The sequence below is a fragment of the Pan paniscus genome, chromosome 4 (assembly GCF_029289425.2).
Source record: "Pan paniscus chromosome 4, NHGRI_mPanPan1-v2.0_pri, whole genome shotgun sequence".
Classification (NCBI taxonomy): domain Eukaryota; kingdom Metazoa; phylum Chordata; class Mammalia; order Primates; family Hominidae; genus Pan; species Pan paniscus.
Genome location: NC_073253.2, coordinates 43812441 through 43828625, shown reverse-complemented (window position 1 = coordinate 43828625; position 16185 = coordinate 43812441). Strand labels below are relative to the sequence as shown.

General features: G+C 38.1%; 1 protein-coding gene across 3 annotated transcripts in view; it reads left to right on the top strand.

The window, feature by feature from the left end:
- The window catches only part of BDP1 (B double prime 1, subunit of RNA polymerase III transcription initiation factor IIIB), a 286362-nt gene that overhangs the window by 203588 nt on the left and 66589 nt on the right, over positions 1 to 16185 (top strand). For 2 of the 3 annotated variants that reach the window (XM_063604208.1, XM_055112321.2), the window contains 6 exons: positions 959 to 1013; positions 3601 to 3744; positions 6529 to 6807; positions 8111 to 8258; positions 12376 to 12534; positions 14391 to 14547. In XM_063604208.1, coding sequence (XP_063460278.1) covers positions 959 to 1013; positions 3601 to 3744; positions 6529 to 6807; positions 8111 to 8258; positions 12376 to 12534; positions 14391 to 14547 — 942 coding nt within the window. The remainder of the gene's footprint in view (positions 1 to 958; positions 1014 to 3600; positions 3745 to 6528; positions 6808 to 8110; positions 8259 to 12375; positions 12535 to 14390; positions 14548 to 16185) is intronic. The other variant, XM_034959980.3, reaches the window with a different exon arrangement.

Genomic DNA, 16185 nt, shown 5'->3' with positions numbered 1-16185 from the left:
AGGGCAACCTGTACATTAGAAGATGTTAATGTCATATCAGGTTTTAAAAATATGGGCAAGGCTAAACTGTATCATCTAAGAATACACACTTGGGTCATAAACAATAAGGAAATACAAGAAAGTGATTGCTTTACAAGTCATATTAGTGGTTAAGTTCTTTTGAAGGGAGGAAGGGGGCATGAAGTACTTCCTTTGTTTTATGTGATATTCTCTCTCTTTTTTTTGCAATTAAAAAGCTTTATTTTTGTGCTTTTAATAAAAACTTGTAGATCACTGACATGTAGATGGGAAACACTGGCTGTTTGTTTCCTCTCCTACGATGTGTTTGCGTGATCAGACGTCTTCAGACACAAACTTATGCCCTCAGTCTTCCTAATGACCTTAGGATGGATTGAGCCTTAAGCCTTAAACATCTCCCTCTTAATGGAAGTAATCTGGTAGTAAACTGAGGACAGGGATTTTTGGGGCTGAGAAAAACGTGAGGAAATGTCCCTTAATATATAGAAGTTTGTCAGGATAAACTTGGCCTGCTTCAAAATTTCACTTAGTTGTTTCTCTATAGTCTTCTCTCCATGCTACTTGAAATATATTAGAACAATGATGTCAGAGGTTTAACCTGTTACGAATACTTAATTTTTTAAAAGTTAATACCAGTGAGCTTAATCATAGGTTTGATCTGCTTCCGTGTTTGTTGACTTTATTTTTTTCTGTCCTCTGTAAATCCAGCTTCCATTGCTGATTCATGCTATTGGTAATGAGAATCAAGAAGCTCATTAAAAATCTTTCATCCTTATTTTTAAAAAGCCAAAGGTTTAAGTAACTTGCCTATTGGCAAAGACATATTAAGTAGAGAGCAGTATGTTATTCCTAAGAGTTTCATTTTAATGCTTACTGCATTAAAAAAAAAAAAGCTTGTTTTATGGGAGAAAATTACCATAGGGTTTTTTGTTGTTAACAGAATAAATTTAAACGGGAAGAGAAAACAAATGGATGGAGAATAGACAAAGCATTCCGTAAGTATTAAGACCTCTTTTACAAAGTATTACTTGAAGAGCCTAAAAAATGACCAGTCTTTTGTCTTTGGCTTTAGTGTGTTTTAGATTTGTTTTGTTCCTGTATTGGCATTAAGAGGAAGCAGTCTGAAATTTTTCTGTTTAACAGTATGGGTCTGGCACTTGCTACAAATATATTGGCAGGAGATTATCCAGAACATCTAGGTGCAGGTAAACAGTTCTAAGTCCAAGAAGTTATGGAGGGATTGATGCCACCACTTCTAAGTGTTATTTATTCTGAAGGAACTGTATTGGAGGAGATAATTGTTTCTGGAAGACAGTACTATTAGTTATATAGATGGTTCTTTCTGGTTCTGAATGACTAATCAGTCATTCAGTCAATAACACTGACCACCTACTATATGGTAGTCATTGTTCTAGGTATTGAGCATGTAATGGTGGAAGATAAATGGCAGATGAGAATCCTGCATTTAGAGCCTTAAGTCTGATTGGATGGGGAAGAAATATAGTTGATAAGCATAATTTTAGGTAGTGATTCATTTCCAAAAAGAAGAAAAAAGAGAGGGTGGATGTTTAGGTCTCTTTTTTCCTAATGATCTTTGGATCATTAGGGAAGTTCTGTCTGAAGAGATACACTAGCATTTGAATTTAGATCTCATCTGAAGGAATGATAGATATCTTGCAATTTCTAACTAAAATCCTCATTAAAATTAACATTTTTCTTCAAGTCTAGAGAAAGATATCAAAGGATCTGTAAAGAAAAATACATTTACTGTTAAAAATAGTTCTTGTATTTTTTGATTAGAAGATAGGTCTTTTTCTTTTTCACCACACCTGTGGACAGGAATATATTTTTTGTGGATTTATAATTATCAGTATTTTATGATTCATAAATGTATTCAATGTCCATTTAGTCATAAGATTAGCCATAGTGCTAATTTTAGAAAAAAAAATACAAATGTAGACAGTACCTACATTATGTAGCATGTATATTTATTTTATGAGTAGACACTAAGGTAGGTGGGTGGATCCTACACCCAGTGTTTTATCCGGTCTTTAGGGAAACTGCTTTGAGGAATGGCTCTTAGAAGATCTGGAATATTGTGCTCCTCAGCCCATTCCATATTAGAGAAGTGGTCCTGAAACTTCATTAAGTGTAACACATTATAGTCAGAAAATAATTCATAAATCTATAAACAGTCTATTTGGATTGTGAAGCATTTTTATAGACCATTATAATAGATATCTTTAAAATTTATTGATCTTAAACAGGATACAGTGTTGTATGCCTATAGGCCCAGCTACTCTCAGGAGTCGCTGAGGCAGGAGGATCTTTTCAGCCGAAGAATTCGAGGCCAGCCTGGGCAACACAGCAAGATCCTATCTCAAAACTAGAAACAACTCATTGATTTGGAGGCTTTCTATTGGAAATTTTTTTTAAAAATTAAAACCTATATAAGTTTTTTGAGAGAACTTATGTTTTGAATTTCTCTGAGAACCATGTGGAGATCCTTTACGATTCTTTGATTGCTATGTCTTTCAGAATCATTGTGGAGAGTCAGAACAAATGAAGTCTGGGTTAACAGTGAAATAGGGTCTTCAGGAATCCCAGATTTGGGTTTAGTTTCCAGAGATTCTTTTTATTTTAGTATATACCTTCTTTTCTGAGGCTATCTTGTAATCAAAGCAGTCTTCGGCTTATGTGCATAGAGCACCATTTTCTCTACATTCACTTTAAGTTCAAGCAAGGATTTGCCTCCTGGTCTGGATTCATTCCTGGAGTGTTCACTGATTACTTTCAGATATAATGCTGTTGATAGGTATTTAGTGGGCATGTTCCTGATTAAATTCATTTACTTCCCACTTTGCTGATACTTATAAGAGTAAATGGTGAAATGGTTGTGATAAAGGTAGGGCATATGGTGGTGAACAGGCATTTCAAGGACTTCTCAGTCCATAAAAAAATTGATTTATATTTACACACAGCTCAAAGTGTAGTTCAAGTTTTGACAAAGAATATGCCTGTGTAACCACTACCCCAAACAATAGAGGAAATGTTTTCATCACTTCACAAGGTCTATTATGTCCCTTTCTGAACAATCAAATGCTGTCCTCTTGGCCCAAGGCAACCACTATTTTCATTTTAATCACCATAGATAGCTTAGTGTGTTCTAGAATATCTTATACATGGTATCATATAGTATGTACCCTAGTATCTGTTTTCTTCCACTCAGTATGTTTTTGAGATTCCCTCATATTATTGCATGTATCAGTAGTTTGTTCCTTTTGTTTTGTTTAAAACTAGTTTATTTGCAATAAACAAATTATTACAAATTTGTAATAAATTATTATTTGTAATAAACTAGTTTATTTGTTTCGTTGCTGAGTGGTGTTCTGATGTGAACTAATCTATTTCCCTGCTAAGACCAACCTATTCTGTTGCTGAGTGGTGTTCTGTTGTGTATTTGTTTTTCTGTTCTCCTACTGATAAACAAACCCATTTGCTTTTGATGTTATGATACTTTAAAAGCTAGAAGTAGCTTTTAAAAATAAAAACTTGAAAGTTCTTTTCCTTTTCTTTAAACAGAGGAAAAGCGCCCTTTTGACTTCGATTTTTTTGCTCATTTGCTTCAGAAAGTTCTTGCTGAAGAAGAGAAAAGAAAACAAAAATCTGTTAAAAATCACAGTTTAAAGGAGAAGAAATCCACCAAACCACGGAAAAATGTAAAAGGTATTGATTTTAAAAGGAAATGTGATAGTTTACTTAGTAATAATAAACTTGCAATATTGTCCCTCAGGCCTTTGAGAGTTCATGTGTAGCTCAGGTAGTTAAGGTCATCAAAGCATCCAGTTGGAGGGAGTATATGTTTTTTCAATCAACTAGTTATCTGGTCCAAAACAATAGCTTTCTTTTAAAATTTTTAACTGGCGTGATTGGGTTATTTCATATTTCTCTAGCATAGAGGATAGTTGTAGCCAGTCAAAGAGCATCAGAATTTGGAGTGTTGTATTTCATGTTGGATTATTTATTATCATTTTCCTCTGTAAAACAAATCTGGTATAAAATTCTAGGATTAAAAAAAGGAACTCTAATCTTCTGGGGTTGTGACTAGACTGTATTGGTTGAGCGTAATTTATTTCTGAAGGCTAATGTTGACTTGTAACAGGTAGAAATTGTATATATGTAGGTATTTTTATTTTTAGGCTTATGTTTTCTTAACTATTTGAACTCTGGTCTATGAGGACAATGTTTAGCTATAATCACATAAAGAAGACGCTTGGAACTATAGGGAACCTTATATGTTAGCTAGCTTACATTTTAGCCCCCTTTGTGTTGTTTTTTTCTTTTTTTCTGTTTTTTTTGAGACAGAGTTTCGCTCTGTTGCCCAGGCTGGAGTGCAGTGGCATGATCTCGGCTCACTGCAAGCTCCGCCTTCCGGGTTCACGCCATTCTCCTGCCTCAGCCTCCCGAGTAGCTGGGATTACAGGTGCCCGTCACCACACCCAGCTAATTTTTTTTGTATTTTTAGTAGAGACGGGGTTTCACCATGTTAGCCAGGATGGTCTTGATCTCTTGACCTCATGATACGCCTGCCGCGGCCTCCCAAAGTGCTGGGATTACAGGCATGAGCCACCATGCCCGGCCCTTTGTATTGGTTTTAATCACCAAGAAACAGCCCCAGAGATCGTAAGACACTTTTTCCTAAGGACTCACAGTGTGAGTAGTGGCAGAGGCAGAACTGAAACCTGGGATGGTGAGAGCCTGTGTTGGGGGTCCCCACGACCACCACCGGGGTTCGATTATCCACTAGGAAGACTAAGGATTCAGCATCCTCTTCCTGGAACATACAAAAATTTCGGATTTTCAAAAGGAAAGCAGTTCAGCATAAACCACATTGTACAGCTAAGGCACAGTGAGCCACTCTTATCAGTTAGGGTGGTAGGAACCCTTCCCAGAACCGAATTCTGAGACATGGCCCAAGGGCCAACCTTATAAGAAGGATTTTCAAAGGATAGCAGTCAAGCCTGCAAAATTAACTCTTTACTGTTCAAAGCTAGGCTAGAATTTCTTCTTCTGGGGCATATCTTTTAAAAAGTAGTATTGATAACTGCAAAATACCTTTATTCTTAGTAGTCTTTTTTTTTTACTTACACATAATCGTAGAAGATTATGTATCTTCTTGTGAGTATGTTACAGGTGATAACATGAGTAACTCACTGTATCTTACTTAATGTAAGAACTTTTTTTTGAGACAGAGTCTCACTTTGTTGCCCAGGCTGGAGTGCAGTGGCCCGATCTCGGCTCACTGAATCCTTCACTGCTCGAGTTCAAGCAGTTCTTTCACCTCAGCCTCCTGAGTAGCTGGAATTACAGGCATGTGCCACCATGCCTGGCTAATTTTTGTAATTTTTTTGTAGAGATGGGATTTTATCATATTGGCCAGACTGGTCTTAAACTCCTGACCTCAAATGATCGCCCACCTTGGCCTCCCAAAGTACTGGGATTGCAGGTGTGAGCCACCACGCCCAGCCAGAACTTTTTTTTTTTTTTTTTTTGAGATGGAGTTTTGCTCTTGTTGCCCAGGCTGGAGTGCCGTGGTGCCATCTCAGCTCACTGCAGCCTCCACCTCTCCAGTTCAAGCGATTCTCCTGCCTCAGCCTCCCAAGTAGCTGGGATTACAGGCATGTACCACCACACCCAACTAATTTTTGTATTTTTAGTAGAGACGGGGTTTCACCATGTTGGCCAGGCTGGTCTTGAGCTCCTGACCTCAAGTGATCTGCCTGCGTCAGCCTCCCAAAGTGCTAGGATTACAGGCGTGAGCCACCATGCCCAGCCCAGAGTTTTGCTCTTGTTGCCCAGGCTGGAGTGCAATGGTGCGATCTTGGCTCACTGCAACCTCTGCCTCCCGTGTTCAAGTGATTCTCCTGCCTCAGCCTCCCGAGCAGCTGGGATTACAGGCGCCTGCCACCATGTCCAGCTAATTTCTGTATTTTTAGTAGAAATGGGGTTTCACCATGTTGGCCAGGCTGGTCTCGAACTGCTGACCTCTGATGATCCACCCTCCTCAGCCTCCCAAAGTGCTGGGATTGGAGGTGTGAGCCACCGCGCCCAGCCTGTATTAAATGCATTTTCAATTTACAGTATACTCAAGTTATGATGGGTTTATTGGGATGAAACCCAGTGTAAGTCAAGGAGCATCTCTATATGTAACTGTTTTTGTTTAATAAAAATGAGATTTTATGTGTATCTTGTTCTGCTTGGTTTTTTAAATGCAACAATATGCTTTGAAATTTTTCACATGACTACATATAATCTTACCTCATTATCATTATTGGCTCCATGGATTTTTATATATTATTTAGTCATTTCCCATTAGACATTTTAGGTTGTCTTTAGGTTTTTTGTTCATACAAATAAATAATACAGAGGACATCTTTGAGTCTCTTTCCCACCTTTACAAATTTTTCTTTAGGTTGTTTAAATATTTATAGTAATTTCTCTTGTTTTCAGTGAAAAAAGTTGCCTGTGAAGCCGTGAATAATGATCCAGATGAGTCTATGAGTTCTAGAATTTCAGACACAGAAAGATCTCAGAAGGATGCTCAGACAGTTGAAGAAGAGTCTCTGACCTTATCAAGGGAGGATGCAGAGCAGGTTGCATTAGAAGTAGACCTAAATCAAAAGAAAAGAAGGAGGAAGAAGCAAGATGGAGCTAATGAACTGGGAGTAAACAATCTTTTAGAAAATGCCACTGTTCAGGCGGGTCCTTCTAGAGGAGAAAAACACAAGAGTAAGTTTCTTACATATTTAAAAAGCCTCTATATTACTTGAGAAGACATGTACAGTAATATGGTATGTAACTTAATTTTCTGTCTAGATAGCAATTAATGATGCTTATTAATTGGTTCTGTACTCATGGTACTGTGCTAAAGCTGTTTATTTTTAATTAAAGAAAAAGTTTATGTAAAAAAATTAAACAAATTAAAGTGGGGAGATTGTTCTCTAAAGTTTGTTTCTAAGATGTATCACCTCCTGTGCATTCCCATTAACTATGATTAGAAATCACATCTATATAGAGTTAAAAGTATGTTGCTATGTCTGTCAGTAAAGCACAGATTTTCATGTTGTACCTCTACAGAGCACCTCTGTGAACTCACAAGGGGTTAGTTCCTGTAAAAGAACTAGTGGAATATGTATTCCTTCCCTTTTTCTTTTTTACTCTTTGAATGCAAACATATTGCCACTTATGAGTTGCTTGGGGATGAGGGCTAAGAGTTTGAGGGGGAGTCTTGGTCCCTTTCCTTAAGAGTTCATATGTAGATTATTTAAAGCTGATAACCACGGAAAAGGTAGGAGCAGACCAGAACAACCTTTCTATAAAATTTATGTTTTCTGTAGTTCAGATTTACCCATCTGATTTTAATAAAAGAGTACTGGTAGCTAACGTAGTATGCTTTGTAGGCATCACAATATTATGCTCTTTTTTGGCTTATTGGAGTCATTACGTATAATGCAGAACAGCCTAATGATTCACAACCAGGTTTTTAGAAATCAAACAGACCTTGCTTTAAATTCCAGCTTTTTTACTTGCTTAAGTATTGCATTGGGAAAGTTACTTAAGATCTCTGAACTCAGGGGGTTCTCTATGAGGTTAATATTAATATCTTTTAATAGGATTGTTTCAAGTATTAAATGAGATAATGCATCTGATGGACTTAAGGGTTCCTGCCGCTTAGTAAGTACTTAATAAATGATAGCTATTACTGTGTTACTAATTAGTATACTTCTGAAGGAGCAAAAGAATAGTTAAGTCAACTTTTAGTTTCCCTACTTGACATATAAAATAAGCCACTTGAAATACTTAGAATTTAAGATAAAAGATGCTGCAAATTGCCCAAGAAGGTTGAGCTGATCCTCATATAAGTTAAGTTTTTATTATGGTCTAAAAATAAGATGTGTGCCTTGCAAATAGGGACTTGAATGTTGATTAAGGTTTTGTAGGAAAAGACAGTGTTATAGGTAAATTCCTTTGTGCTTTAAAAAAGATGTTTTTGCTGTCATTTTTTAGAATAACATGCATTTTGTATTTGTAGATAAATGTCAGGCTATAAGGCCTGAGCTAAAGGAAGGTGAATGCAGTAAGGAGCAGATGCTTTCCTGCACACAAAACATAGATGGCATTGTGGGTTTTGCCTCCACTGAAAAAGTTGAGAAAAGAACTGACCCCATCCTTTCATTAAGGTATTTTCTGTGTCTTTTCTGGTTTTATCCACATCTGTTGATTACTGAGAAAGGAGTGTTGAAGTCTCCATCTGTAACTGTGGATTTGCCTGTTTCTTTTTTTCAGTTCTATTTGTTTTTGCTCCATATATTTTGAAGCTCTGTTGTTAGGTGTGTACATATCTAGGATTGTTTTGTCTTGGTGAAATTCCCTTTATCATTATGTACTATCCTTCTGGTATTGCTCTTTTTTTCTGATGTTTACTTTGCCATTGTAGCTTTCTTTTGGTTGGCGTTTGCATGGGTTTATCATTTTCTATAATGATTTTCTCTATCTTTGGTTTTCGTTAGTTTGAATGATGTGTCCTGCTGTGTGTGTGTGTGTTTTTAAATTTTATTTTGTAATATAAAATCATGAGATTTACCCTCAGTAGATTTTTTATGTGTACTATACAGTGTTGTTAACTATAAGCACAGTGTTGTATTGCTGATCTCTGGAATTTTTTTTTACCTTGCATAACCGCACCTCTATACCTATTGAACAGCAACTCCTATTTCCTCCGCCTCCCAGCCCTTGGCAATCATGATTCTTTCTTTGTTTTGTTTGTTTCGTTTTGTTTTTGAGATGGGGTCGGTCTCTGTCACCCAGGCTGGAGTGCAGTGGCACGATCTCAGCTCACTGCAACTTCCACCTCCCAGGCTCAAGCAATCCTCCCATCTCAGCCTCCCGAGAAGCTGGGACCACAGGCATGTACCACCACACCTGGATAATTTCTTGTATTTTTGGTAGAGACGAGGTTTCACCATTTTGCTCAGGCTGGTCTTGAACTGAGCTCAGGTGATCCACCTGCCCTGGCCTCCCAAAGTGCTGGGATTACAGGTGTGAGTCACAGCGCCCAGCCTCATGCAGTATTTTTCTTTCTGTGACTGGCTTATTTCACTTAATGTAATGTCCTCAAGGTTCATCCATGGTGTAGCATATGAGAAGATTTCCTTTTTTATGAGCAAATAATATTCCAGTACATGTATAGACCACATTTTCTTTATGGACATTTAGGTTGTTTTTGTCTGTTGGCATCACTGAACATGGGAGTGCAAATATCTCTTTTGAGATCCTGATTTCAGTTCTTGTGGATAAATACCCAGAAGTGGGGTTGCTAGATCATATGGTAGTTCTACTTTTAATTTTTTGAGGACCCTCCATACTGTTTCCAATAGTGGGTACACCATTTTACATAACCACCAACAATGTACAGGGTTCCAGTTTTTTTCACATCTTCTTCAATACTTGTTATCTTTTATTTTATTAATAATGTCCTTCTGAACAGGTAGAAGGTGGTTTCTTATGGTTGTTTTGATTTGCATTTCCCGGATAATTATTGAGTTGAGCATCTTTCATAGCTGTTAGCCATTTGTATATCTTCTTTGGAGACATGTCTATTCAGGTCCTGTGCCCAATTTTTTACTTAGGTTATTTTCTTTTTTGCTATTGAGTTTTGAGAATTATTTATATAGTTTGGATTTTAGGACCTTATCAGAAATATGATTTACACATTTTCTCCCATTCCATAGGTTGCCTTTTCACTCTGCTGTTTCCTTTGGCGTACAGAAGTTTTTTAGTTCAATGTAGTCCCATTTGTCTAATTTTGCTTTTGTTGCCTATACTTTTGGTGTCATATCTAAGAAACTATTGCCAAAAACAAACTTAAAGCTGTTTACTATTTTTAAGCTTACAATTTAGTGGCATTATTTACATTTACATTGTTGTGCAGCCATCAGCACTATTTCTAAAGCTATTTTATCACTGGAAACAAAAAACCTGTACCCATTATGCAGTAATTCCTCATTCTCCCCTCCCTGCAACCACTGATAATCTCTAATCTGCTTTCTGTTTCTCATCCAAGTATTAATCAGGACCAGACTTGCTTAGTTTGAGATCAAATTAGGCTCATTGAGAGCGGTAAGGATGTAGACAACTTTCTGTCTCTATGACTCTGTCTAATCTAGATATTCACATAAGTGGAATCATATGCTATTTCTCATAGTTGTTTGTTCCTAGGTGACAGATAATCTAAAGTGTGAGTTCAGAGATACACCTAATTTCGTAAACTACACAAAACTGTACTCATGACTTTTTCTAATTTTTAAAATAATTAAAAAATGTTGTGACAGGTTCTTACTCTGTTGCTCAGGCTAGAGTGTAGTAGCGTGATCACAGCTCACCACAACCTTGAACTCTTGGGCTCAAATGATTCTATCACCTCAGCATCTCGAGTAGCTGGGACTACAGTCATGGGACACCATGACTGGCTAATTTTAAAAACATTTTTTAGTAGAGATGTTTTCCAGGCTGGTCTCAAACTCTGGGCTCAAGCAATCCTCGCACCTCAGCATGAGCCACTGTGTCTGGCCCTAGCTTTTTCTAATTTAGGGGAAAAACAACCTTGTAATGACTGTTAAAGTCCCAGTTCGTTTTGGAAAACAGAGTTGATTCTAAAATTGTCATGTACACAAGAATAAAGGCTCAAGAATGGTAAAGACAGTTTTAAAAAACACCAACTTTGGAGAGGGACTGTGCTAGTAGACTAATTTTCGAGCTAGAGTAACTAAAGCAGCATGGTATTGGTACAGGGTTAGATGAATTGACTCAGTGGAACTGAATATAGAGTTTAGGAAGAGACATTTAGGAATCTGTTACATGGCAGAGGTAGCTTTAGAAATTAGCGGGCAAAGATAGAACTAACTGTTCATTAGATTGAGCTGAGATTTGAAAAACATAATATTTGATCCTTGTGTTACCATATCCGCTAACTTCCTGATGGATTGAAGACTACATGTATAAAACAAATCTTTACAACTTTTAGAAGAAATGTAGAAAAATATCTTTGTAATGTGAAGGCCTCAGGTAAGACATTTCTATTAAGATGTAGAAAACACAGACTTTAAAAGATAAGATTGATAAGTTTGATGGTAGTAAAATTAAATACTTCTGTTAACAAATCCTCCATAAAGAAAGTAAAAGGCAAGTTACTGATCAGGAGATTTTATGTGTAATATCTAGACAATAAAAATATAGAGAGAACTCTTGCTGATAAGTCAGGAAAACATAAACACCTAGTAGAAAAAATGAACAAGAAAACAAAAAAAAGGTATGGCTAAATGTGAATATGTGTTGAAATGGTCAGTGCGTGGCTATCAGTTATATTATTGTTAGTTGAAATTTATTTTGTGACAGAGTCTTGCTCTATCGCCCAGGCTGGAATGCAGTGGTGCAATCTCAGCTCACTGCAGCCTCGACTTCCTGGGCTTAAGCAATCCTCTCACCTCAGCCTTCTGAGTAGCTAGGACTACAGGCACGTGCTACCACACCTGGCTGATATTTGAAATATTTTTTAATATAGTAGTTCTCACTTTGCGTAGGACTATGTTAACTCAACTTGAGCTTATTGGAGCTGTATCTTTGCTTTATTTGACTTTTGGTTACACAGTACCCTGCATAGCAAGGATTGCCTATATAAATTTTAATGAAAGCTAATTCCTAAATATTACTATTATTTTACGCATGTTTGATTTGTGAACCACATTTAATAATTTCTCATTTTGAAGCTTTTTCTTTTTTTGAGACAGAGCTTTGCTCTGTCACCCAGTCTGGAGTGCAGTGGTGTGATCTCCACCTCCCCGGTTCAAGTGATTTCTTTTGCCTCAGCCTCCTGAGTAGGTGGGATTATAGACCTGCACCACCATGCCCAGCTAGTTTTTGTATTTTTAGTAGAGACGGGATTTAACCATGTTGGCCAGGATGTTCCAAACTCCTGGCCTCAAGTGATCTCCCCGCCCTGGCTTCCCAAAGTGCTGGGATTACAGGTGTGAGCCACCTTGTCCGGCCTTCATTTTGAAACTTCTTGAGCATGTTCCTAAGCGTGTAAATTTGTGGCTGCTGCTTTCTCTGGAGGTACAGTTTTTATAACATGATGCAAGATGGATCATGGAAAAGCTAATGTAGCAGTTTGTATTACTCTATAATGTGAAGCAGCATCTTGCAAAATGGTGATTTTGTGTGTTTAAAATTTTTAAAAATAATTATAAAATATATATCATTAGGAATTCTTTTCTCTCTGAAATATTTTCATTTTTTTAGTAATCAACAAGATGCCACATCAGTAGCAACTGAGTCTTCAGAATCAAGCACTTCAGATTTGCCTTCATTCGAAGTTGGAATTAGAGCATTGTGTGAGGTGAATAATGCTGAGGGTAGTTGTATAGAAGAAAGAAATGTTGACCTAAAAAATAATTCACTGTAAGTATTTTATACGATAGGATTTATTTATAAAGTTTTGATAAGGTTCTTAAATGATAATGTTGCTTCATTTAGGGATTTGAGGGGATTATTAATACATACTTTATTAATAGTAGAGGGAATCATTTAATATGTAATTATACTGTAGTCTGTTCAGAGTGTAACATCAGGTGTTTTACTTTATATTTCTTTGCAGAAAGATTCTCTTTCATATCTTTTGTATAATAATGATACGAATTTTAGGAAGGTGGTAACTTATGAAATTCTAAAACAATTTGGAAGCCTAAATATTTGCCATGACATTTTACTTTTACTTGGTTTGAGTTATTTTTTATGCCTGGTGTCAAAATAATATTTTGATATTGGTGATTTCAAGGAAGTATATCTTCCAGTATGCAGATACTGGTTAAATTAGTATCTTCCCAAGAAACAATTAAAAGCATCATAAAAATCTCCCTTTGAAGAGGTATCTGAAGGTTTTATACTTCCTTTTAATCTTCCTTATAATTCCTCATCTCATATGGGCTTAAAAGCTATTAATAGTTTATGGGCTGGGCGCAGTGGCTCACACCTGTAATCCCAGCACTTTGGGAGGCCGAGGCGGGCGGATCAGGAGGTCAGGAGATTGAGACCATCCTGGCTAACACAGTGAAACCCTGTCTCTGCTAAAAATACAAAAAATTAGCCGGGTGTGGTGGCATGCACCTGTAGTCCCAGCTACTTGGGAGGCTGAGGCAGGAGAATGGCGTGACCCTGGGAGGCAGAACCTGCAGTGAGCTGAGATCACGCCACTGCACTCCAGCCTGGGCGACAGAGCGAGACTCCATTTCAAAAAAAAAAAAAAAGAAAGCTATTCAGTTCATAAATTCTTATTTTTCAGTGAAGTACTGTCACAATGGAAATCAAACTTAAAAATGTGAGTCTTTGAAATAGACAATACATTCATAGGGTTCAAACATCGAAAAGTATAAAAAGGTATGATTGAGCTCTCCCTCACACACACATACACATTTAAACATTTATGAATTTTTTTTTTTTTTTTAAGACAGGGTTGCACTCTGTTGCCCAGGCAGGAGTGCAGTGGTGTGATCATAGCTCATTGCAACCTCAACCTCCCAGGCTTAGGTGATCCTCCCACCTTAGTCTCCCAAGTAGCTGGGACTATAGGTGCTCACCACCACATCCAGAGATGGAGTCTTGCTCTTGTCACCCAGGCTGGAGTGCAGTGGCACCATCTTGGCTCACTGCAACCTCCGCCTCCCGGGTTCAAGGGATTCACCTGCCTCAGCCTCCCAAATAGCTAGGACTACAGGCACGTGCTGCCATGCATGGCTAATTATTGTATTGTTAGTAGAAACGGGGTTTCACCATGTTTGCCAGGCTGGTCTCGAACTCCTGACCTCAGGTGATCCACCTGCCTCAGCCTCCCAAAGTGCTGGGATTATAGGCGTGAGCCACTGCGCCCGGCCTTCCCATCATCATTTAATCTTACTTAATATTTCTTAAGTTTTATCCTCACTGTATTGTATTGCATTTCATCTTATCCTCCCTATTATGAGTTGCTACCTTCAATATATACCAAAATCATGTCTATTTTGAAGTCATTTTCTGGATTTTAAATTTGTTTCATTTATCTGTTTATTCATATGTTAGTACCACACTGTTTTAATTACTGATGATGAATGGTGTATTTTTAATATCAGATAGAACAAGTTAGTCTCTTTAAGTTTTCTTTGCTACTCTTGTTCTAAGTAAGCTCTTAAAGGAGTTCTTCCTAATTCTCAGTAGGTTATTTTAGAAGTTCATTTGGACATGACTGCATGTTTGATGCTATTTAAATAATGTTAATTTTTCAGGGAAATTGATCAAACAGAAAATGTTAAACCAATGTTGAGAGGTCGCTTCCAGAGACCTAAACCCAATTTGTCAAGGGCTGGGAAGAAATCAGTTCTTTCACAAGGCAAAACAGAGTCAGAGAGCAAGAATTCACATTCAAAAACTTCAGTTGAAAAGGTATGGGGTAAGAGATTTCATGGAAATTAAAATTATAAAAATTTTCTTTAGATAGTTGGGAATGAAAGTTGTTGACTTGAAATTACAAAGTACTGTTACTGATATTAAAACAGATACAAGAACTCACATTAACATTAGATTTGTTCGTATCTTATTAGTCTCCTGTTTACACATTTTCTTTAACCTGGGATGTAATCATTTCAGATATCCTCAGTGGTGATAAATCTGTCTTCTGTTTACTTCTATAAAATTTTTATTTAAAATATTTCATAAACCAGCTATATATTAAATTATGCCCACAACATTCTCATCTACACACAGGCAGTCTCATTTCTGTTTGTCTTTTACAAACTTTCTGTTTGTTTTTTCTGAGACAGGGTCTTGCTCTATTGCCCAGGCAACAGAGTCCAGGAGTGCAATGGCACTATTATGGCTCTCTGCAGCCTCGAAATCCTGAGCTCAAGTGATTCTCCCACATCACCCTCCCCAGTAGCTGGGACTACAGGTGTGTGCCACCAAACCCAGATAAATTTTTTTTTTTTTTTTGAGACGGAGTCTCACTGTCTCCCAGGCTGGAGTGCAGTGGCGTGATCTCGGCTCACTACAAGCTCTGCCTCCCAGGTTCACGCCATTCTCCTGCCTCAGCCTCCTGAGTAGCTGGGACTGCAGGTGCCCACCACCATGCCCGGCTAATTTTTTGTATTTTTAGTAGAGATGGGGTTTCACTGTGTTAGCCAGGATGGTCTCGGTCTCCTGACCTCATGATCTGCCTGCTTTGGCCTCCCAAAGTGCTGGGATTACAGGCTTGAGCCACCGCACCCAGCCTAATTTTCTGTTTTAAGTTAGCAAAAATTAGGAATGGAGTCTCACTGTGTTCACCAGGGTGGTTTCTAACTCCTGGCCTCAATTGATTCTCCTGCCTCAGCTTCCCAATGTGCTGGGGTTATAGGCATGAGCCAGCTCACCTGGTCAATAAATTTCTTTATTCTTTTTCTTTCTTTATTTCTTTTTTTTTTTTGAGATGGAGTCTTGCTCTGTTGCCCAGGCTGGAATGCAGTGGCACGATCTTGGCTCACTGCAGCCTCTGCCTCCCAGGTTCAAGCAATTCTTCTGCCTCAGTCTCCCAAGTAGCTGGGATTACAGACACGTGCCACCACACCCGGCTAATTTTTGTATTTTTAGTAGAGACAGGGTTTCACCTTGTTGGCCAGGCTGGTCTCGAACTCCTGACCTGATGTGATCCACCTGCCTCAGCCTCCCAAAGTGCTGGGATTACAGGCATGAGCCACCACGCCTGCCCTCTTCTTCTTCTTTTTTTTTTTTTTTTGACATAGGGTCTCGCCCAGTCGCCCAGGCTGGAGTGCAATGGCATGATCCTGGCTTACTGCAGCCTCTGTCTCCCAGGTTCAAGCTATTCTTGTGCCTCAGCCTCCTAAGTAGCTGGGATTGCAGGCATGCACCACCACGCCCAGCTAATTTTTGTATTTTCAGTTGAGACGAGGTTTTGTCATGTTGGCCAAGCTTGTCTTGAATTCCTGACCTCAAGTGATCCGTGCGCGTTGGCCTCTCAGAATGCTGGGATTACAGGCATGAGGGCACCATGCCTGGCCAATAACTTTATCTATGTATGCACACATT